The sequence below is a fragment of the Neofelis nebulosa genome, chromosome 9, assembly GCF_028018385.1.
Source record: "Neofelis nebulosa isolate mNeoNeb1 chromosome 9, mNeoNeb1.pri, whole genome shotgun sequence".
NCBI lineage: Eukaryota > Metazoa > Chordata > Mammalia > Carnivora > Felidae > Neofelis > Neofelis nebulosa.
Window position 1 is genome coordinate 23,255,863 of NC_080790.1, and position 22,992 is coordinate 23,278,854.

At 39.0% G+C, this 22,992-nt stretch overlaps 1 protein-coding gene and 1 pseudogene across 2 annotated transcripts in view; both read left to right on the forward strand.

The window, feature by feature from the left end:
- Positions 1 to 207: 207 nt before the first annotated feature.
- The window catches only part of PPP1CB (protein phosphatase 1 catalytic subunit beta), a 43,914-nt gene continuing 21,129 nt past the window's right edge, over positions 208 to 22,992 (forward strand). Inside the window, exons 1-2 of one of the 2 annotated variants that reach the window (XM_058682914.1) lie at positions 208 to 349; positions 566 to 705. In XM_058682914.1, the coding sequence (XP_058538897.1) occupies positions 654 to 705 (52 nt within the window). In that variant the 5' untranslated portion in view covers positions 208 to 349; positions 566 to 653. Of the gene's footprint in view, positions 350 to 441; positions 706 to 22,992 lie in introns of those variants that run through there. The other variant, XM_058682915.1, reaches the window with a different exon arrangement.
- Positions 16,670 to 21,131, forward strand: LOC131486128 (small ribosomal subunit protein uS5-like; annotated as a pseudogene).

Below are 22,992 nucleotides of genomic sequence, written 5' to 3' on the forward strand. Positions count from 1 at the left end.
GGCCCCTGCCAGGGCAGCTGAACAGCGGGAAGGTCAGCCGCTGCCCACGCTCGTTCTGCCTAATGGGAGCTTCCCCAGCGCGGCGAGCCCCGCAAGCCTCGGGGCGCCTGCGCCGCCGTGGCGATTCGGCGCAGTGGAAGTGGCGAGTGAGGGCGACGCACCTGCGCGAAAGCAGCAGCGGCGGCAGCGGCGGGAGAACGGAGTCCAGTGCGATTGCGCAAAAGCCAGGGCTGTGGTGGGGGCCGCGGAGGCGTGCGCCGTGCGCCTGCGCGGAGGGTTGCGTGGCGCGGTGGCGGGGAAGGGTGGTGTGCTGTAAGTGGAGCTGCGGGTGGGGCCGTCGGCGGCGCTGGTGAGCTTTGCGGAGTTGGGCGGTGCCGAGGAGGAGGAGGTGGCGGCTGGGTCTGACGCGGCCCGGTTCTTGGGGGCTCCGCTTGTTTATTTATTTATTTATCGTGTGGGCCTCCGAGTGTACGCGTGCTCCACTACTTGGTGGGGAGGGGGTGGGGGGAGGGCCCGGGGAAAAGAGGGAGTTGGAACCGGGGTCGAAACGCCGCGTTACTTGTAGGTGAGGGAGCGCCGAGCCGTCGCCGCAGCCTCCGCCGCCGTGAAGCCCTTGTTCCCGCTGCTGGGAAGGAGCGTCTGGTGCCGACAAGATGGCGGACGGGGAGCTGAACGTGGACAGTCTCATCACCCGACTGCTGGAGGGTGAGTGCGGGGCCCGGCCTGCCGCAAGGAGGGGGCGCCCCCTTCAGCCCTCATTTCCCCTCGCCGCCGAACCCGAGGGGACCCCCGTTTCCGCCCCGCAGCGGCTGCGGAGGAGGGGGGCGAAGAGGCTGCTTGGCCGGGGGGGAGCGGCCTCCGGGAACACGGTCGGCAGGAGGCAATTCGAGAGGGGCTGTCCCCGCGGGCGGCCCGGCGGGCAATGTCCCCGCGAACCCTCAGGGACCGTCATGGCATCGCGCTGGCCGGGGGCTACGAGGAGCCCAAGGGTGCTGGGTGACCCTTCCCAAGGAGGGTGCGAGGATGCGAGTTTCTGTGCATTGTATGTCCGTGGAACGTGTATTTCTTCTCTGTTCTCTTTGTGCATTGCCCTTGGCTGCCTCCGATTCTTGTTCCGGGAGTGAATTTTATAAAAATCTTCTCATTGAGACAATTGTTGGACCTCTTTTGCATTTTTGCATGATGCTGTAGGACGAACTCTGTTTAAGGAGGGGATAACATTAGCGGGAGTTGAGTACCTCCTATTTATTATTTAGGTTAAAAAAAAATAGTAAAACAGAAGTCTTTGACTCGAGCTGAAGATGCACTCAAGAAAGAATATGTAGACACGTTTGCTGACGGGATCGGCTTTCGGGTTTGAGAATTTAACAGGCTTGAGCAGGATTTAATTTCTGCACAAACTTAGGTCTACTTTATTGTAAAAGCCTCTCGTGTGTGAAAGGTATTTACAAGTCTTCACTGCTTTTGAAGTTTCCTGGTCCTTCTGTTTTTATTGAACAGTTTTATGTTGGGGTGGGGGATAGAGGGAATGGGAAAGAGATGGAGAGACCAGGCTATTATTCACACTTAATCGCAGTCTTGTGGCAGTGAATCCCTTTACCCTAAAATTTGCCTCACCACTAATTGCTTTGTGAGTGTGTAGAAAAGATACTAAGCCTTCAAAAAATTTTAGCCTTTTCTGTTGGAAATCGTTAGAGTGCATATGCACTAACTTACTTGCTTTCAGGTTACCTGAAGGTAACTTGACAACAGCGAAGCGCGGTATATTCTTACATTTGGAAAATCATCAAAGAAAATTGTATTCCTGGGGGTGAGGGGCCGGCTAGTTCCTTTTTTCAGTCTGTGTGTTGGTTTCTCGTCAGTTCTGTATGTGCCCGTTGTGTAACAAACTACAGTTTATTTGCTCCAGATGTGAAAGCCTTCCAGCAGTCTTAAGACTGGATAGGAAAGTTTTACCAGGAACTCTTACTTACCTTTTCTTTTACTATCGAGTTATTCTTGGGAGGCCCCCTGGTGCCTGTAGTCCGTGTTCACTGCTTAAGTCTTGGACTTTTAACAGATGTGGACATCTTGCTGGGTCTACGAGATACTTGCTTTGGAAAAAATTTTGTTGTGTGATTGTGCATTATTCTAAGAGGGTAGTATAGCTACTTAAACATTTTAATGTCTTGATAACTTTTGGGGGAATCTGGGCCCCGCTTTCTTACACATTTTAAACTTGAGTTTGTAAATTTAAGTATTTTAAAAATCTGATGTTTGTATTTCAACTTCTTCACTTATATTTTTCATGTACTTACATACTTGTATACTTTGTAGGCATAAAACAGTAGATTTTGTGTTTTAAAATGTTTGATCTGGGACCTTTTAAATCAGATGCACTTTTTTAGGATACTTAAGAAACTTCACTAGTGGATTGTTCGAGTTTATTGGAAAAAAGATACGGAGGGAAAAATAGGCTGAGGGATTCCATTAGTTTTGTGAATTCAGATTTAATATTTGGTGCTGGCTTTGAACAACCTCCCCCTCCCCCTGCCTGTGTGTGTGTGTGTGTGTGTGTGTGAGAGAGAGAGAGAGAGAGAGAGAGAGAAATAGTCTAGACATTTTCCCCTTTTAATATTGATCTCCTTTATGCCAATCACCAGGAATCCAAAGATAAAACACAATCTCTTCACCCAGGGAGCTTCCAGGCTAAAGTGATTTCTGGGCTTTTGCGACCTCTGTCTATATTCAGCACACTACCATCAGTAAAAGAGTTTCATTACTTGCTTCTCAATCCTGGGAAGTATATTTAGTTTGACAGTCCCTCCTTGGAATTCTTAAATTCTGCAGGCTCCTTCTCTTTTCCTCTTCCAAAATCTATACCTGTTCAAAGACATCCAGAACAGACGTATTTTTTTTTTTTGTCTGCCTTTGTTTTCAGTGATGTTACTTGCTCATTAAAGTTCGTTTAGATTCAAGTGATGGTGTTTTGTAAAGCTGCCTAGCAAAATAGCTGCAGTAGGTGTTTTGGTTTTTTTTAGTATTAAATGAACATATAAGTGGGACGCCTGGGTGGCTCAGTCACTTGGGCGTCCAACTTTGGCTCAGGTCATGATCTTGTGGTTGGTGAGTTCGAGCCCCACGTCAGGCTCTGTGCTGACAGCTTGGAGCCTGGAGTCTGTTTAAGATTCTGTGTCTACCTCTCTCTCTGCCCCTCCCCCGCTTGTACTCTGTCTCTCTCTCTCAAAAATAAATAAACATTTTTAAAAAATTAAAAAAAATAAATGAATATATAAGATAAAACTTAGAATGTCTCCACATGGGAAAAATCAGCAGAACTTCATCTTATTTTAAAACGTTGATTGTTGGGGCGCCTGGGTGGCTTGGTCGGTTGGGCGTCCGACTTCGGCTCAGGTCATGATCTCACAGTCCGTGAGTTCGAGCCCTGCGTCGGGCTCTGTGCTGACCGCTCAGAGCCTGGAACCTGTTTCAGATTCTGTGTCTCCCTCTCTCTCTGCCCCTCCCCTGTTCATGCTCTGTCTCTCTCTGTCTCAAAAATAAATAAACGTTAAAAAAAAAAATAAAACGTTTATTGTAATTCCAAGGCATGCTCTTGATTTCTTTTTTATTATATCAAATTGCCAGTGGGCTGTAACACGTTTGGTAACCATATTTTATAAGTTGCTTTTGTGTTTTTTTCTTTTTTGAGTGGGCATATCATTGATGTAATATTTTCAAAGTGCCTTCAGAACAATTTAAAATTTTCTGTTATTTAATGCAAACCATATACTAATTTCTTATTTGAATAGTGCGTATTCCTCCAGTATATTGGGTTAAGTTTTACTTAGAACTAAAAGCCAAGGACGCCTGTGATTCTATCCCCTGTAGTGAACCCTGTTACCACATTCTCGTGGCTTATAATAATGCTCTTGACTGATTGTTTAAATCTAGTTCCTGTGGGTGTCCTGGAAAACCCAGTGAAAGCTTTTTACTTTGATCATTAGTTCCAAAAGGAGTTAGGGTGCAGTAGGAATATAGCATAATCACCTGGCAAACGTTGTTCAAATTATAAATGTTGAGTTTATGTTGGGAGGAGGTGAAATAGAATGAGTAGTTGGATCTGTTTGGAAAGAGGATAGGGTGAAAAACTGCTTCCCACTAGCTGTTCCCAACCAGACTTTATCCAAGTGTCTAAAAACTGGGCTGTACCGGATGATAATTAACACATGCCTATTATGTAGATCCTATATTTTGTTATGTTTATCATATATATCTGTGTGTATGTATATATCTCTGAATTTGTGGAACTTCTGTGATCATTTCCGTTCTTGTGGGTTATGTATTCTAAAGATTTAGTCAGGCTGAGACAGACTAAGCAAATAGGAAGCTTTGTTTGTGTCCTTTTGAAAGTTAAAAAAATGGAATGGACTTGAAAAATTAAATAGATTAATAAAAGCACATTAAAATCCTCTTTAAATAAAAGTTTTATTGAGATATAATTCACATACTATGTAATTCACTTACTTCAAGTGTATAATCCGATGATTTTTAGTATATTTACAGAGTTGCCCACGCATCACCACAGTTTTAGAACATTTTCACCAACACAGCCCTGTTCCCATTAGCCAACACACTCCCTTTTTCCTTTCAGCCCTCCCCCAGCATTAGGCAACGACTGATCTTTGTATCTCTATGGATTTTGCCTGTGCTGGACATTTCATGTAAATGGAAACGTAATATATGGCCTCTTGTGATTGGCTTCTTCTAATGTTTAAAAATTCATCTATATTGTGTCATGTCTTAGTATTTCTTCCTTTTGTAGGTGAATAATACTCCATTGTATGAGTAGACCACATTTTATTATTCATTACTTGTCGGGCATTAGAGTTTCCCCTTTTTGGCTGTTGAGAATAATACTGCTGTAAACATTGGTGTACAAATTTTTGTGTGGGCATGTTTTTACTTCTCTTGAGTCTACAGCTAGGAATGGAATTGTTGGGTCATATGGTAAGTCTATATATGTTTGACCTTTTGAGGAACTGCCAGACTGTTTAAAGCCTTTTTTTCTCCAATTTAAATTGTTTAGTTGTGATCCAGAAGTCTAAAGGTTAGGCAGTTTGAAGGAAGTGCTTGTCTGCTTGTTCCTGGCAACCCCAACTTCTGCAGGAAAGTGTTGTTTATATATAGATCCAAGGCCAGGTTTGTTAGAAATGAGCAGGTTGAGGAGTAGGAAAGATCATCTGAGGGATACTTTTGCTCTTCCCTTGCTGCTTCCTAGATGAGAAGCTAGAGGATGCATAAAGGTGGTACATTTTTTAACTGATTCAGAGATTAGGTTTGTTTTCCTGTTAATTCGTTGTTCCAACAAGTGAGGGAAACATTGAAAGTTTAAAGTAGTGCAGAAGTGTTTTTTTTTTTTTTTTAAACGTTTATTTATTTTTGAGACAGAGAGGGACAGAGCATGAACAGGGGAGGGGCAGAGAGAGAGGGAGTCACAGAATCTGAAACAGGCTCCAGGCTCTGAGCTGTCAGCACAGAGCCCGACGTGGGGCTCGAACTCACGGACCGTGAGATCATGACCTGAGCCGAAGTTGGACGCTCAACCGACCAAGCCACCCAGGCGCCCCAGAAGTGTTTTTATTTTGTTATTTAAATGCAAAGCTGAAGCTTTTCTGGTAAATCTCTAAATCCAAGATTAAAATTCATTGGGATTTAGAAATCTATTTGCATTTGAGTCTAGAGACAGGATTATATTTTAAGATTTAGGGTTAACAGGAAGATAACAAATTATATCTAGCAGGCTTTTTTCTCTATTGCTTTCCATATTTACTATTTTAACAGTATTCATTCCAATGGCACGTATTCTCAGTTCTAACAGAGGTAAAATAATATAAGTATATAAGAATGTCAAAATATTTAGAAATAATAATTGAAATCTCATTAAGTATTTCTGAAACAAAAGTTATTCTGGAAGAGTTGGGATATGGGGATGCAAAGAGAAGAAATGGTTTGTAAATGAGGTAGGTTTAGGAGTGATGTGGTGGAGGATGGGAATTCCCAGTTGAGTTTTCTAGGATTTAATTTTTAGTGGATACAAATTTATACCCTCAAGCAGCAATCCCTGCCCTTCTAGCAGCTGTATATAGCCATTCCAAGGCTTATTTTTCCTGGAAAGATAGAGGGTCAGTGAATATAGGAAGGAGAAAGCGATCAGGGACACATCTCTTTCTTGTACACCCTCTATGTCTCCCCAAGATTGAATTGGATTACCTTCGAAGCCTTGGTTACTGGTAGGTGAAATGCAGTTTTTTTACACTCTATTCTCTGAAATACACCATATGACATCTGTTAGATAAAATTGAAAATGCCTTAATGGAAATAGTCTTCATTACATAGAGGTAAAGGACTAAAAATGCAGAAACTCATTCTGAAGTTTAGCAAGTATAAAAAACCACTAGCCAGTCTTTTCCTAGTGTTGGAGGAATTCAGTCCCTGGTCTAGGTGGGTTCTTGTAATACAGTAGAAAAAGTAGTAGAAGGACAGTGGCAGTTGTCCTTTATCCTGCTTCTGCTCTACTCATGTAGCAGAGTGATTTATGAGGGTGTATATACGTAACTTTCCTGAAAATTCCTGGCCTCTCTCTCCCTTCCCAAATTTACCTGCAAGAACAAGTAAGAGTTACTTATGTAATAGTGGAAACATGGCCTTTGGGTCCTGATAATGTGCCCACACTGTGTAATTTGGAGGTGACACAGTTTATTTCACCATAAAAGAATTTTATCCCCAGAATCTTCATCAGAATATCACTAAGTTCCAGTCTAGTCAATTACAGATTCACAGAAGCATTTTCTTGCTTTGAGTATTTGTTTAATAACACCATTTTAACTTTTCCTCTAATTTTACCTCCTCTATTTTTAAGATTTAGAGAAATCAAAAGTTACTTTTCATAATAAAAGGAGTTTAATAAGGACATCTATTATGTAGCTTTCTTTAATATTATAATTCACGGTTATAATGACTTCTATAAATTGGGAAGGAATCTTCATAGGTGTTTGTTCGTAGGTATCTCTGTTGTTTGAATATTTGTCAAATAATTGAACCAAAGTAGTGAGAGAAAATGACCAGCCTTCTGAGGAGATCTAAGTTTACACAGTGATAGAAAGGAATGTGTTTTTTGAACTTAACTGCAGTAATTATGCTAATCAGATGTTTACTCAGTTGTGTATTTACTCAAGATATATCTGTAAGTATTGTTACAGTGGGAGGCGATGTTTATGCTGGTTTAGGATACACGTTCTGCATGTATTTTAATTTCAGCTCTGCCTCTGTTCTGCATATTGGGGATGATAGTGTCTATTTCATAATGTATCTGTAAAGACTAAACAGATAAAACCCTTTGATACATAATAAAAGCTCAGAAGATGTTAGCTGTTGTTACTCTTTCTGTTTGGTATAAACCTGAACTGAGAAATAGGCAATAGAAGACTTTTTATGCTGCTGAGCCCTGAACCCTTCCTGTAGTAATTATTGAGAAGGCCATTCCTTATGAGGATCTAACATGTATTGTGTCCTCCACATTGTGTTATTGCATGCAACCACTCTTTTCATATATGTGTATGTATGTGTAAAACATTTTGTTCCTATTTCCATCATCCGCAGTTTGTAATCTGGTTTGACATAGTGTTGGTGCTGAAGGGCAGAGACAATTTTAGGCAGAATAAGATGGTGAAAAGTAAGTTAAAGAAATTTGTTGTATGCCTTCTTTTGGCTGGGGACTAGAGCAGTGGATTTCAAACTTTTTGACTCTTGGGACCACTTTATATACTCCTAAAAAAGAATAGAGGACAAGAGCTTTTATTTATGTGATTTATTAGTACTGTGTTAGAGATTAAAACAGAATTTTAAAATATCTTTTTTTAATTCATTTAAAATAATGGTCCATTGCATGCCAGCATAAATAATGTTTTCTAAAACAAGAAATATAGTGATAAGTAAACCTCTTTAATGTCTGGTTTTGTAGAAGTTAATCATATAACATATAGTTGGAAAGTGAAGGAGTATTTTATTAGTCTTTTTAGATAATTGTGGATATTCTTTAATGTTGTGTTTATTCTTTAGTGATATTCTTTAATGTTGTACTAATCAACAAGTGGTAATTTCTTGAAGGTTAGTTGTAATGTGGAATCAGAAATATCTGAGTTTTTTTGTTCCTTTACATTAAAATCCATTGATCCGTCTTACACTTAAAAAAAAAAATTGTTTTAACACTTACTCATTTTTGAGAGACAGAGTGCAAGCGGGGGAGAACAGAGAGAGAGAGAGAGAAAGAGGGAGACACAGAATCTGCAGCAATCTCCCGGCTCTGAGCTGTCAGCACAGAGCCCGATGGGGGGCTTGAACTCACGAGCCGTGAGATCATGACCTGAGCCGAAGTCGGACGCTTAACTGACTGAGCCACCCAGGCGCCCCTGTCTTACACTTAAATGGTTCTTATACATTCTTTATAACATGCATTGGTCATTTGGAAAATATCAGTTACATCGAGTTATGCAAATGTTCTAATGTTGACACATCTTACACAATATCAAAAAATCATATTTGTTGATATAACAAGGTATCAGAAGAGTCTTTAAGTATGGAAGAAGCTGTCAGATTCGTGGTGCTGGATACAAAGTTTCCAAAATTTTAATTTTCACTTGAAAGGTTGATTTTTATCATTAGCAACAAATGCTGTCAGTTGTTTTCTTTGAAACGACACAGCCTCACTTTGTTCATTTTCAAGAGTATCTGTGAAATCTAAGTGTAAATAGCTATAGTTTGTCAGCTACGCTTTCCAGTAAAAAAGATGTTCTGTGAAAAATGGCTAGATCCGCTTGGAGCTAAAACTGTCACTCGAGTGCTTTTCTTGAACACAGCCATTGTGCTTTGGTATGTAGCAGAAATGCCTAATGGATACTTTTCATTTCATTATACAGAATATTAAAAAGATGTATATTCAATGGTGGAGATTTAATAAAATTGATAGTTTTTACTACTTGAGGGCATTCTTAAGTGAAACTGGACTTCTTTGTGTTTCACTGTAAATGCATGGCAGTGAATACCACCAGTACATTTTGGCACCACTGATTTTGTTTTGTGCTAAGGTGCTAGCAGTTTTGCCCACCATTGGCTTCTGTGTCATGCAGATGTCAACATAGTGAAAAAGGGGATCCCGCTTGGAGAACCATAGAGCTAGGGCGCTCTTCCTCTGTTCTGAAACATCTGGCTCTCAGCTATATCTGCTACTTCTTTTTTCTTTGCTTATCATTTGTTTACTGGTATATCTGGAATCACTTTTTAATTTATGACTCTTCACAGGCCCCTTTGAGAATTCATGAAAGCCATAGGCCTTTTCAGAAAAATACGTATGTTCATATATATACACAGTATTACAGTTTGAGGTATTATACAGAGCTTCTGAAGGCCACGTTAATCATTCCTATCAGGCAGACTTAAGATAAATTGAAATTGTGACAGCTGCCTAATTCTTTCACTTGAAACCAAAATTCCACATTTTAACCACTTGTAAAAATTTTACCGTTTTTACTTTTTGTGGCTTAAAGGGAGACTTACATGCTAAATAGGGAGAAATAGCCACTTCATCCTACCGAAAAAAACCAGGAAATTTAGCAAGTCTGGATTGAAGTTAACTTTGCTATTGATTAATTTGTAACCATGAGTGAATTTTGGGGGGGTGTAGAGTGAATTAAGATATTAAAGGTTATGGAAGATTCCTAAGATTTCATGGGGCGGATATGATAGATAGTAATGGGGTTGGTTTTTTCTTGACATCCTTTCTGTTTTAGAGAAGGCAGTTATTGTGAGAACTTGCCGGAGAAAATAGCAGATGGTTATTGAAAGATAAAATTTAATATACACACAATACACATAAAAACACATATATCACACACCATTTGTATTTTTTTTAAGTGTATTTATTTTGAGAGAGAGCACAAGGAGAGGAGGGGCAGAGAGAGAGGGAGAGAGAGAATCCCAAGCAGGCTCCGCACTGTCAGTGCAGAGCCCAACATGGGGCTTGAACCCATGAACCATGAGATCATGATCCGTGCCAAAGTCAAGAGTTGGCTGCTTCACTGACTGAGGCACCCTGGCGCCCAACACCATTTGTGATTTAAAAGACAAACCTGCATTGAAAAGGTTTTTTACATGAATATGAAATTTGAAATATAATGATTAAGTGCAATTTGTGTATCTTCTTTTGACATCAGATAACATTTTGTTTAATTGAGGTTCAGAGTTAGTGTTCTGTGTCATCAAAATTGATTGCAAGTGTTCATCTGTTAATGCTGATCTGTAATGAGATCTGTATTTCATCTTGGAAGGTATCTTTTAACATGGATAGGTATTGCCAAATACTGCTATCAGTCCACAAGAATGTGATTTTAGTTAATGATTTTAGTTATCATTTGGAAGGTATTTATAGACTTCTTCTAGTTCTCTCCTAATATTTGCCTTTTATTATGTTATCACAGCACACAAATCAGTTCCAATCAAGGGCAAAGTGGAAGCTCTTCACCTACACAGTTAAATAGATTTTGGTATAGTGTGCACTAGCACTGACGTCTGAAGAGTTCTGTTGGAACTGTGATTTGAGCTTAGAAAATATATTTAATGCAAATCTGTGAGGAAATGAAGATCTTGTTTTAACTTTGACGGCACTGGGAGTGTATAAAGCAGCTTTGACATTTGCTTGTGAATTCAAGCATCGTTAGTAGTCATAATGACTTACCACAGTATACGTTTCACATATAAATATTTTTTTGCCTTACAATTTTAGATTCAATCATTAAGAAACATTATCAGGTTTGCAACAAAATCTAGTTTATTAAACTACCCATAATAGTGATAGTGATTGTTGTCATTCAGAAAAATTTCAGTATTGGCCCTGAGCTCAAAAAAATCACAATAAAACTATCACTACTAGGCCATTGAACTGCTGTGTAGTAGAGCAATTTGAGACATTCAGCTTTTATTTCTGACAAATACTCACGGAACTGACAATAGTTCATGAGTGCTAATGATGTGCACTATTGATTACTGCTGAGCCAACAATACATGGTAAAGTATCTTTCTACTGAGTAATTGCACCATACACTATAAACACCTTAAATGTTCACAAGTTTGTAAAATTGCCCAAGTAGGGTTTTTTTGTGCTCCATGTATATTTTTACCACCGTTTTTTCTTTTGTTTTTCTCAGCTTCTTGAAAATATTTTTGATAGCTAATTCAAGGCTAACTCTTCAGTCACTCAATTGGCTCCTTAAATAAGGCAACAGTTAGGTATTGGTAGTATCTGTGAAGTCACGAATAGCCAAGGAAAACCACTTGAAATCATTTGGTTTTGTTTTTGTTTTTTAAAACATTTATTCATTTTTGAGAGAGACAGCATGAATGGGGGAGGGGCCGAGCGAGAGGGAGACATAGAATCTGAAGCAGGCTCCAGGCTGTGAGCGGTCTGCCCAGAGCCCTGATACAGGGCTCAAACTCACAGGCCACTAGATAATGACCTGAGCTGAAGTTGGAAGCTTAACTGACAGAGCCATCCAGATGCCCTCATTTTTTATTGTTTTTTTTTTAATTGTTGTTGTCGTTTTAATGTTTATTTATTTTGAGAGAGCGAGAGCACTCGTGCACGAGTGCAAGCTGGGAGGGGCAGAGAGAAGAGAGGGAGAGAGAGAATCTCAGGCGGGCTCCACACTGTCAGTTCACAGAGCCCAGTGTGGGGCTGTCATTCGCAAACTGAGTGAGATCATGACCTGAGCAGAAGTTGGATACTTAAACAGCTGAGCCACCTAGGTGTTCCTCATTTGTTTTTTTAACTGATGATTGGTTAATACTGCTCCCGTTGTCTTCGATGCTTCAAGAACTGTTTTTACAGAAAGGGTAATAGTCTTAAACAAGAATATTGTTTCAGGACCTATTTCTTTGGCTTTTCCAATCAAACATGATTTCAGGAACTCACCATTAGTACATGGCTTTCCTTGCTTGCTAACACAGTAGCCAGTTGGAAATTTAATTTTGGTTGCAGTCTCATTTTTATTTTTGTGAAGAAATTCTGCTGTGATGAGATTCCATTTAAAATGTTTAAATTGTCTTTGCTTTTGAGTGAAATAGGAATATTGTGATGATAGTGCTTAGCCTGGTAATGTGAACATATATTGTATTTTTTTTAAGCATAGCTATAATGTTATAAATAAAATGCTTAGCTGTCTAATTCAGTAACAGAATAATCCACACTCCACTGTGCTTTAAAAGTGCAACATTTGCATTCCATTTTTCCTGCGTGAAGAGTATGCGCTGTAATAAAAGTAAAAAAATGTTTTTAAATGTTGCAGAACAGCAACAAGCAGGAACTCAAGACACTGTTGAGTTATAACTGCATTTCTGTAATTCGTAGTACCATGAGAAGCAGTGTGAAATGATAGAGTGCCCTGTGTCTCTGTCACAATGAATCTGCTCTGCCATAGTATGGTGAAAGTGCCCATAGATGATACTTAATGGGGGTTGGGGGTGGGAGGAGAAAAGAAAAACATAACAAGTAAGAGTAGTTGTGTTTCCATAAAACAATTTATTTATGGATGCTGAAAACTTACATAATTTTTATGTGTCTCTTCCTCCCCGCCCCACCCCCCCATCATTTTTTAAAAAGTAAAAACTCACAAAACCAGGCATTGGGCCAAATTTGATTCATGTTTTCCGCCTTTTCTGATGTGGACATGCTTGCACAGAAAGATTCTCTTATCAGGAGTAGAAGACCTTTACCAGTCAGGACTGGTAAAAAATATGGGGTTAGGGCCCATAGTGTTTAGTCCTTGCAAGGTATTCCTCTAGTTTCTGTATGTAATCATCCAAATTTCTCCTCTGTGACCAAAAATCATATTTTGTGTCCTTTTCTGTATGTACTTGAGCAATGAACACAGGAAATTTTTGAGGGTTTTGATCCTTGAGGAAAAGGAAGCAGCAGTGAGCTCACCAATCACTCTGGCTTTTTTCCTGGAGGTATAGAGGAATAGATTCCAAACAAAGAGTGGAGTCTTCCTGGGCTCAAGAGGAGAGATGGAAGTCTGAGGCCATTAAAGCATTGAAACTTTCCAAAAGAGGAGAGAACCACATAGATTCTAACCCCAAAATCTGCAGTCAGGTCCCCCTTAAGTCATTGACTTCTAAGGTATACGTATACAAGAGAAGATTCTAAGAAACTCAGAAGAAAACAGTATCTGGAAAGCTAAAGATCTGAGCAGAGATTCCAGTATCACCCTAGTGCCAGAGGGGCAAAAGTTGAAGTTCAGACTGCCAAATTAGGGGGACTGTATTATAGTCTAAATTTTCCATTGATACTCCATCATGACCACTCCCTAAGATTGAGGGCAAAACTGAAGTAGACCAGCCCTCAAGAAAATGTAAGTCATTATTATTCTTACCACTGAAAGGAAACAATGCTGTCTGGAAGATGTCGTCTAGAGCTCATACAATTTCCATCCATAATCAGATATTTCATTCAGTGAAATGACCACAGGACATACTAATAGACTTAACTGACCAGAAATCAGAGGAAAAAAGGGAACAAATTCCCAGGTTATTCAGATATTAGAGTTATCACTGAGAGACTTTAAAATAACTGATTTAATGTGCTCAGGATAAATAAGAAATGATGGGAAATTTTATCAGAGTCCTGGAAACTTTACAACTAAAAAAGTGCATTCACTAACAATGAGAATTTGAGAGTTGGGCTTACTAGCACGGTAGAAACAGCGGCGTAGTAAAAGCTAGGAAAAAAGTGTTGTGTAGAAATTACGCAGTGCTGAGAAAAAAACAGAGGGGAAATAAAGAAAGCAGGAGACAGTGGAAAGGTTTAACATATATAATGGGAGTCCCAGAAAGAGAGGAGATACAGGATAGAGGAAATACTGACCAAGACTTCTCCAAAGGGAGAAAGATACCAAAAGATTAAAGAAGCTCCATGGATTCCAGGAAGGAAAAATACAAATAAAACTATATTGAAACCCATTGTGGACTTAACTGCTAAAAATGAAGAAAAAGAAAATCTTTGTTTTAATCTTTTTAATGTTTGTTTATTTTTGAGAGAGAGACAGCACGCGAGTTGGGGAGGGACAGAGAAGGGGGGGCATGGAATTGAGCTGTCAGCACAGAGCCTGATGTAGGGCTCAAACTCATGAACCATGAGATGATGACCTGAGTTGAAGTTGGCCTCTTAACTGACTTAGCCAACCAGGCACCCCAAAAGAGAAAATCTTAAAAGCTACCAGAGGAAACAAGTCATTACATGACCTTCAAGAGAACATTGATGGTTGATATATCACCTGAAACTACAGATGCCAGAAAACAATAGACTGTCCTTTTAAGGTGCTGAAAGAAAAGGAAGAATGCTAATCTAGAATTCTAAATCCAGTGAGCATATCCTTCAGAAGAGAAGGCAACGGATGCCTTCGTGATCTTGCGGTTCCTGAGTTCGAGCCACATGTCAGGCTCAGTGCTGACAGCTTGGAGCCTGGAGCCTGCCTGAGGCTCCAGGCTCCAATTTAGACTATAATACAGTCCCCCTAACTTGTCTCCGTCTCTGTCTCTTTCTCTCTCTGCCCCTCCCCGACTCACGCTCTTGTCCGTGTCTCTCTTTCTCTCTCTCTCTCTCTCTCAAAAATAAACATTAAAAAAAAATTTAAGTGAAACAAAATAAAAACACAAACAAGCTGAGAAAATTTACTGATACAGACCGGTACTGGAATTTTCTAGTAAAGTTCGTATTGAAAGAAAATGATTCCAGATAAAAGCACAGAACTGCAGAAGTAAATGAGCAACAATAAGGATAAATGTGTGTAATTATAAGTTAATGCTTTTTAAAACAATTATGGCTTGTAGGGTTTAAACTATGTGGAAGCAGTATATGACAACTGTAGAACAAAAGGCTAAAAAGTGCATTTGTTATTTCTAGAGTAACTACCAAAAGAAAAAGAATATATAACTAAAAAGATAACAGAGGAGAAAATGGAGTAATAAAAGATAATTGTTCCAAAGAAACACAAGAAAAGAGGAATAAAGGAATGAGGAACATGTGATACAAACAAAGCAAATGACAGGATTTGTCCATAATTATAGTAAATGTGAAAGGAGTAAACACTCAAGACAAAGTTCAGAAGACCTAACTATACTGTATACAAGGAACATATTTTAAATTTTTTTTTTTTTCAACGGTTTTTATTTATTTTTGGGACAGAGAGAGACATAGCATGAACGGGGGAGGGGCAGAGAGAGAGGGAGACACAGAATCGGAAACAGGCTCCAGGCTCCGAGCCATCAGCCCAGAGCCCGACGCGGGGCTCGAACTCACAGACCGCGAGATCGTGACCTGGCTGAAGTCGGACGCTTAACCGACTGCGCCACCCAGGCGCCCCAACATATTTTAAATTTTTTTTTTTTTTTAACGTTTATTTATTTTTGAGACAGAGAGAGAGAGACAGAGCATGAACGGGGGAGGAGCAGAGAGAGAGGGAGACACAGAATCGGAAGCAGGCTCCAGGCTCTGGGCCATCAGCCCAGAGCCCGACGCGGGGCTCGAACTCACGGACCGCGAGATCGTGACCTGGCTGAAGTCGGACGCTTAACCGACTGCGCCACCCAGGCGCCCCAATTAAATTTAAGGGCAAAGGTAGAGGAGTAAGCACCAGAATGGGAGAACTGCATCATACACACATTAACCAGAAGAAACCTGGTTGGATGTATACATCAGAAATAGTATATAAGGCAGGAAGTATCACTAGAGGTAAAGAAGGGCATTGCATAATGTTAAAAGGATGAATGCCACAGGAAGAGACAATAATCTTAAAATTTTTAGGTATCTAATATTATAGGTCTAAAACACAAAAAGGAAAACTTGATAGAACCAAAAGGTTAAAATAGACAAAACCACACTATATAGATTAACGTACCTTTCTCAGTAACTAATAGAACAAAGAAAAAATTAAGGATCTAGAAGATTTAAACAACACAGTAAATTTGACCTAAGTGACACACACAACACTTTACTCAACAACTACAGGATATACACACTTTTCAAATATGTATGGAACATTTACTAAAGTATGCAATATGCAGTACCAAAAAGCAATTCTCAGTAAATTTAAAAGAAATGAGATCTCAGGTTCTCTGATTTCAGTAATGATAAACTAGAAATCAATAGCATGTAACTAGAAAATTCTCAAATACTTAGAAATAAGCAGTGTACTTTTACATATTTTACTGCTACTGAAGAAATAGCAGTGAAAATTATAAAATGTGTTGACCTGAATAATAATAAAAATACATGTCAAACTTGTGCAATTGCAGCAAGAAGCAATGCTTACAGGGATATGTATAGCTTTAAAAATACATATGTTTCCGATTCTATGTCTCCCTCTCTCACTGCCCCTCCCCCGTTCATGCTCTGTCTCTCTCTGTCCCAAAAATAAATAAAAAACGTTGAAAAAAAAAATTAAAAATACATATAATATATATTGGTGGGGAGGGGGGGAAGGCTGAACATTAAATTTTTATTTCAGGACAGTAGAAGAATAAGGAAAGATATAATAAAGATGAGAGCCGAAATCAAATAAAAATCAAATGTATGATTTTTTAAAATGAAAATGTTGAAGCTTCTTCTCTGGGAAGACTCCAAATAACAGATGACACCAGTGCTGTGGGAGGGCCCAGGGACCCTGGAATGGGAGGCCATGGCGGCTTCCACAGAGGTTTCAGCAGCAGCATCTGGGGCCAGGGCCATAGCCGGGGTCAGAACAGGAGCTGTGGAGCTCACGGAGGCAAAGCCAAGGACAAGGCTGCCACTAGGCTGGGCCACCTGGTGGTCAACGACATGAAGATCAAGTCTAGAGGACACCTGTCTCCTCCCTGCCCATAAAAAGAATCTGAGATGATTGACTTCTTCCTGGGGTCATCCTTCAAGAATGAGGTTTTGAAGATTATACCTGTGCAAGAAGCAGATTCATGCTAGCCAGTGGACCAGGTTCAAAGCATTTGTTGTCATCAGAGATTACAGCGGGCACATCGGTCTGAGTGTTAAGTGCTCCAAGGAGGTAGCCACTGCCATCCATGGAGCCATCATTCTGGCCAAGTTTCTCATTGTCCCCAGGCAGTGAGGCTACTGGGGAAACAAGATTGGCAAGCCCATACTGTCCCATGCAAGGTGACTGGCTGTTGTGGCTTTGTGCTGGTGCTCCTCATCCCTGCTTCCAGAGGCACTGGCATTGTCTCAGCCCGTGCCCAAGAAGCTACTGGTGATAGCTGGTATTGATGATTGCTACACCTTGGCCAGGGGCTGCACTGCCACCCTGGGCAACTTCGCCAAGGCCACTTCTGATGCCATTTCCAAGGTTTAACATTTATCTCATCCCTGACCTTTGGAAAGAGACTGTGTTCGCCAAATCTCCTATCAAGAATTCACTGACCATTTCGTAAAGACCCACACCACAGTTTCCATGCAGAGGGCTCAGGCTCCACCTACGGCCACAATATAGTTTTATACAAGAAAAATAAAGTGAATTAAAATTGTTTAAAAAAGAAATTGTTGGTAAGATTAATAAAATTGATAATCCCCAGAAAGACTGATAATGTAAGAAATAGAAAACAAATTATCAAAAAAGATACAGGAGATGTGACTAGTAATGGAGACTAACGAGATGGAACAAACAAAAGCAATAATGTAATCCTGGCTGGGATTCTGTACTAGAGGAGAAGAATGTGCTATAAAGGACATGATTGAGACAATTATTAAAATTGTAGTATATTCTTCACATTAAAGATTTATATCCGTTAAATTCCCTGGATCTGATAATTTATACTGTGCTATCTTTTTTTTTTTTTTTTAAGTTTATTTATTTTGAGGGTGGGGAAGGGTAGAGAGAAAGAGAGAGAGAATCCCAAGCAGGCTCCATGTTGTCAACACAGAACCCGATGCGGAGCTCTGTCTCACAACTACGAAATCGTGACCTGAGGTGAAATGAAGAGTTGAACACTTAACCAACTGAGCCACCCAGAATACAGTCTGTTCTTAAATGGGTCAGAGAAAAGTTATGTATATGTATTTTAAAGGAAGTTAAGATTTTATAAATAACTTAGTGCTAATAACTTTTATAATTTAGATGAAAAACTAATCTTGACAATACTGATAAAAAGGAATAGAAAATCTGAATAGTCTTATGTATGTTAAAGAAAATGAATTTGTAGTTGGAATACTTCTCAAAAAAAATTCCAAGCCCATTTGGTTTTGCTGGTGACTTAAATATTTAAAAAAGAAATTAGGCCAAGTTTGTTGAAAGCAGAAAAAGAGAGAACACTTCCCAACTTGTTCTTTGAAGCCAGCACAACCCTAATACTTAAATCTGACAACTATCAAAGAAAGGCAATTACCGACCAGTATCGCTCATGAATATAGCCACAGAAATCATGAGCAAATTATTAGCAAATTGAATAAGAAAGATAAATGTCATAATGTGGTGGGGTTTATTCTAGGAATCCAAGGAACACTCAATCGATATAAATCATATTAACAGAATAAGGTGGAGGGGGATTATTATCTCAACGGATGAGATACAGTATTTAATAAATTTTAACATCCTTCATGATAAAAATTCTTAGCAAACTGAGTATGTACAAAACTATAGCTATCATAATGGTGGTGAGAAATATTGAATGCTTTTTTTTCTCTTAGTTCAGGAACAGGACAAGGAAAACCTTTAGCACACTTTTCTTCAGCATTGTCTTGGAGGTCCTAGTCAATTCAATGAAGAAGAAAAATAAAAGATACAAAGATTGGGAAAGAAGTAGTAAAAGTCTTCACAGATGATATGGTTGTATACTTGGTAAATCCGAAGGGATCGTCAAACTGTTAGACTAGGAAACAAAGTCACTATTCATAAATCAATTACACTTAACATCAAATAATTAGAAAATGAAATAAGAAAACACATTTACAAAGCAGCACCCCTTCAATTCAATTTAATGAAAATGTGCAGGACTGCCCCTTAAACACTACAAAACATTGGTGAGAGAAACACATGACAACTGAAATAAAAGAGATACCATGTTTATGGAAGACTGAAAATTACTAAGGTACATTCTCCCTGGATATATTAATTCCCAGTTAAAACTCCCACAAGCTGAGGCTGAGGAGAAATAGACAAGCCAATTTTAAAACATATTTGAAAATGCAAAAGGACCTAGATTAGCAAAGGCAATCTTAACAAAGTTGGAATGCTTATATTATGAGATAACTTTATAAAAAAAACAACAGTGGGGGCGTCTGGGTGACTCAGTCCGTTAAACATCCAAGTCTTGATATGGGTTCAGGTCAACTCAGGTGATCTCATGGTGGTGAAGTTGAGCCCCCCCACCACCACCACCATGCTGAGCGTGGAGCCTGCTTGGGATTCTCTCTCTCTTCACCCTCTCCCAGTTGTTCACATGCACACACATGGTGCGCGCACGCTCTGTCTCTGTCTCTCAAAATAAAGTTTCTTTTAAAAAGCTACAGTAATTAAGACAATGTAGTACTGCTGTAAAAATAAACAGATTAATGGACTATATGGAGTGTCCAGAAATGGATCCATTCATGTATGGTCAACCTGATTTTTCTACACATCTCCCCCTGCAGTTCTGTGGAGAAAGGATGGTCTTTACAATAAATAGTGCTAAATCAATGGATTATTGAATGAGATAGGCTAAAATAGTAAAGCGTCTAGAAGGAGACATAAGGAAATATGTTTAGAGGAGATAAACATTGCTGAACACAGTAACATGGATAGATTTCACAGAAGAATGAGCAAAAGAGTATGTATACTGTATATTTCTATTTATCCAGAATTCAATAACGAGTCAGATTAATCATACTGAAAGAAATAAAAATAGTAACCTTCGGCATTATTATTGAATGGTTGAGGGTGTAAAGGAGCCTTCAGGGTTGCTGGAAGTATTCTGTATCTTGATGTGAATGTGATTATTTAGGTGTATACATAGTTAAAATTTGGGGCACCTGGGTGGCTCAGTCGGTTAAGCCTCACACTTCGGCTCAGGTCATGATCTCACAGCTGGTGAGTTCAAGCCCTGCATCCAGTCTCTGTGCTGACACCTCAGAGCCTAGAGTCTGCTTTGGATTCTGTGACTCCCTCTCTCTGCCCCTCCCCCCCACCTCAATAAGAAATAAACATTAAAATTTTTAAATTTATTGAGTAAATGCCCATAATGTTAGTGTACTTTACTGTATATATGTGTGATACCTCAAAATATTTTCTAAACAGCAACAGCATGGTAGATATTTCCTATAATGGCGTATTTACCTGGTTTACAATTATTGGCTGCTAAATTTTTTTCTGGGAAACTTTTGACTAAGAATTTTTTTGTGGTAGTAGAGGGGGGAGTGTGTTGAGTTAGAAGACTGGTTCTAAATTCTTCTCTGCTGCTTTTTACTCATTCTAGTTTTATAAACCTGGGCTCCCTGATTTTCAAGTTTTTTAAATTTTTCTGTTGTTGTATAGTGTGGATAATAGCTTCCCTTTCTAATTCTTGGGACATCAAAAGGATTAAATGAGATGATTGATGTGAAATTGCTTTGCACCTAATGAATTATAAATTGTGCAGATTTTTAGTATCTTCATAATCTAGCTAGGTGCTTGTATCTAAGCTCATATACCCAAATTCTGGAACCCCTCACGGATATTGTGGCAGTGAACTAGTTCTTCTTTGTTAATAGGTTGCCTTGATTTACTCCCTGTTTTCAGATGACTGAGAAATTTGAAATGCTCTTGGATATTTGGGTGTACATACTGGCAGGAGTACATGAGGGAGCAGGACTTTTGAATTGACAAGACAGCTGAAATTGCCCTGAGCCATCTATCATCTTTTTCCAAATATTTGGATAATTTATTCCTAAGATTTGGTCATTTGTCAAATGCTTAACCTTTAGAAGAACGTTTAGTTTCTCTAACTGCATTTCATCAACTCTTAGAAGTGATTTGATTATGCAATGCTCCATTGTTTTATATGCCACTAAGAGGCAAAAAGCAACTGCCAATTAAAATTGTAAGAAATTATTGGGGCGCCTGGGTGGCGCAGTCGGTTAAGCGTCCGACTTCAGCCAGGTCACGATCTCGCGGTCCGTGAGTTCGAGCCCCGCGTCAGGCTCTGGGCTGATGGCTCGGAGCCTGGAGCCTGTTTCCGATTCTGTGTCTCCCTCTCTCTCTGCCCCTCCCCCGTTCATGCTCTGTCTCTCTCTGTCCCAAAAATAAATTTAAAAATGTTGAAAAAAAAAAAATTAAAAAAAAAAATAATAAAATAAAATTGTAAGAAATTATTGATTGCAAAGTATTTCTGAACTTAAAAATTAATTGGGGAAAACCATGCACCTTAAAAATCAATGATATTTCATGTGTGTTTTTGTTTTGGTAAATTTTTAGTTTTATGGATTAGCATGACTTCTAAATTGAAGCGTTTTTAGCTCTGTAAAAATATTAGTCAAAGTACACCGTAGTGTAACCTAAATTACTTGGGAGGTCGAAATTAAACACATAATTTACAGAGAAAATAAAACAAATATGAGATAAAATATTCACCACTGTAACTTAGATGCTTTAAATTGACATGTCAGAGTGACACACACTAGTTTTAATGATTGTCATCAAGTTACAACCAAGTGTTGGTAACTTAAAGTGTTTTATTACTACAGAATCATAACAAAAATTGTAGGAACTTTTCTAAGATCCAACTTTTGTTTGTGTTGTCCATTGCTGTTATCTTTAAATAATTATTTTTAGGTGAGTATTTGTCATCTGAAAGCAACAAGAGATCTTTAATCCTTCAAGAAAAATAACTTTTTCCCTTCAAGAAAGTAGACAGGTACTTGATGCACTGATGGTAAAACTGTATTTTGCAAATATCATTTCCCATGCAGTTAAGACTTAATGCCAAGATTAAGAATTTTACAGAGAATTGCATCTAAGCTAGTATTGTAGATACTTACTGGAAAATACAAGTAAGATGCCCTTTTTGGTCTTAGAAAAATCCACATATCCATGGGAAGTAGGTAATTGATGATTATGAGCTAGTACTAATGTAGAAGCTATGATAAAGTTCCTAAAATAAAAGCAGTTCTGATGATGTTTTGAATTTCAGGGGTGATCTTATTAACAGTCATATTTACTAAAGCACATTTCAACAGAGTCTGTCTTTTCTGTTACTTAGATATTACTATATTAATGTTACGTATACATGGATTGACTTTTGCATGTGGGGGCCTTTTTTTTTTTTTTTTTTTTTTAAACCTCTGAACCTGACAAAAGAAACATAGTCTTTAACAAGAAATGTGTGGACTTAATTGTAAATGGGAAATAGTAAGGGTATGTAGAGATACAGTCTGCTTTCTTTTTTTAAATACCTTCTCAGCCTTTGCTCTGTTGATGGGAATGCAAACTGGTGCAGCCGCTCTGGAAAACAGTGTGGAGATTCCTCAAAAAATTAAAAATAGAACTTCCCTACAACCCAGCAATAACACTAGTAGCAATTTATCCGAAGGCCAGAGGAGTGCTGATTCATAAGGGCACTTGTGCCCCAATTTTTATAGCCGCTCTTTCAACAGTAGACAAATCATGGAAAGAGCCCAAATGTACATCAACTGACGAATGGATAAAGAAGATGTGGTTTGTATATACAGAATGAATACTTGGCAAAAAAAAAAAAAAAAAAAAAAAATGAAATCCTGCCATTTGCAACAACATGGATGGAATTGGAGGGTATTCTGCTAAGTGAAATAAGTCAGTCAGAGAAAGACACATACGATGTTTTCACTCATAGGTGGAATTTGAGAAACTTAATAGAAGACCATAGGGGAAGGGAGGGGGAAAATTAGTTTAAGCAGAGAGGGAGGCAAACCCATAAGAGACTCTTAAATACAGA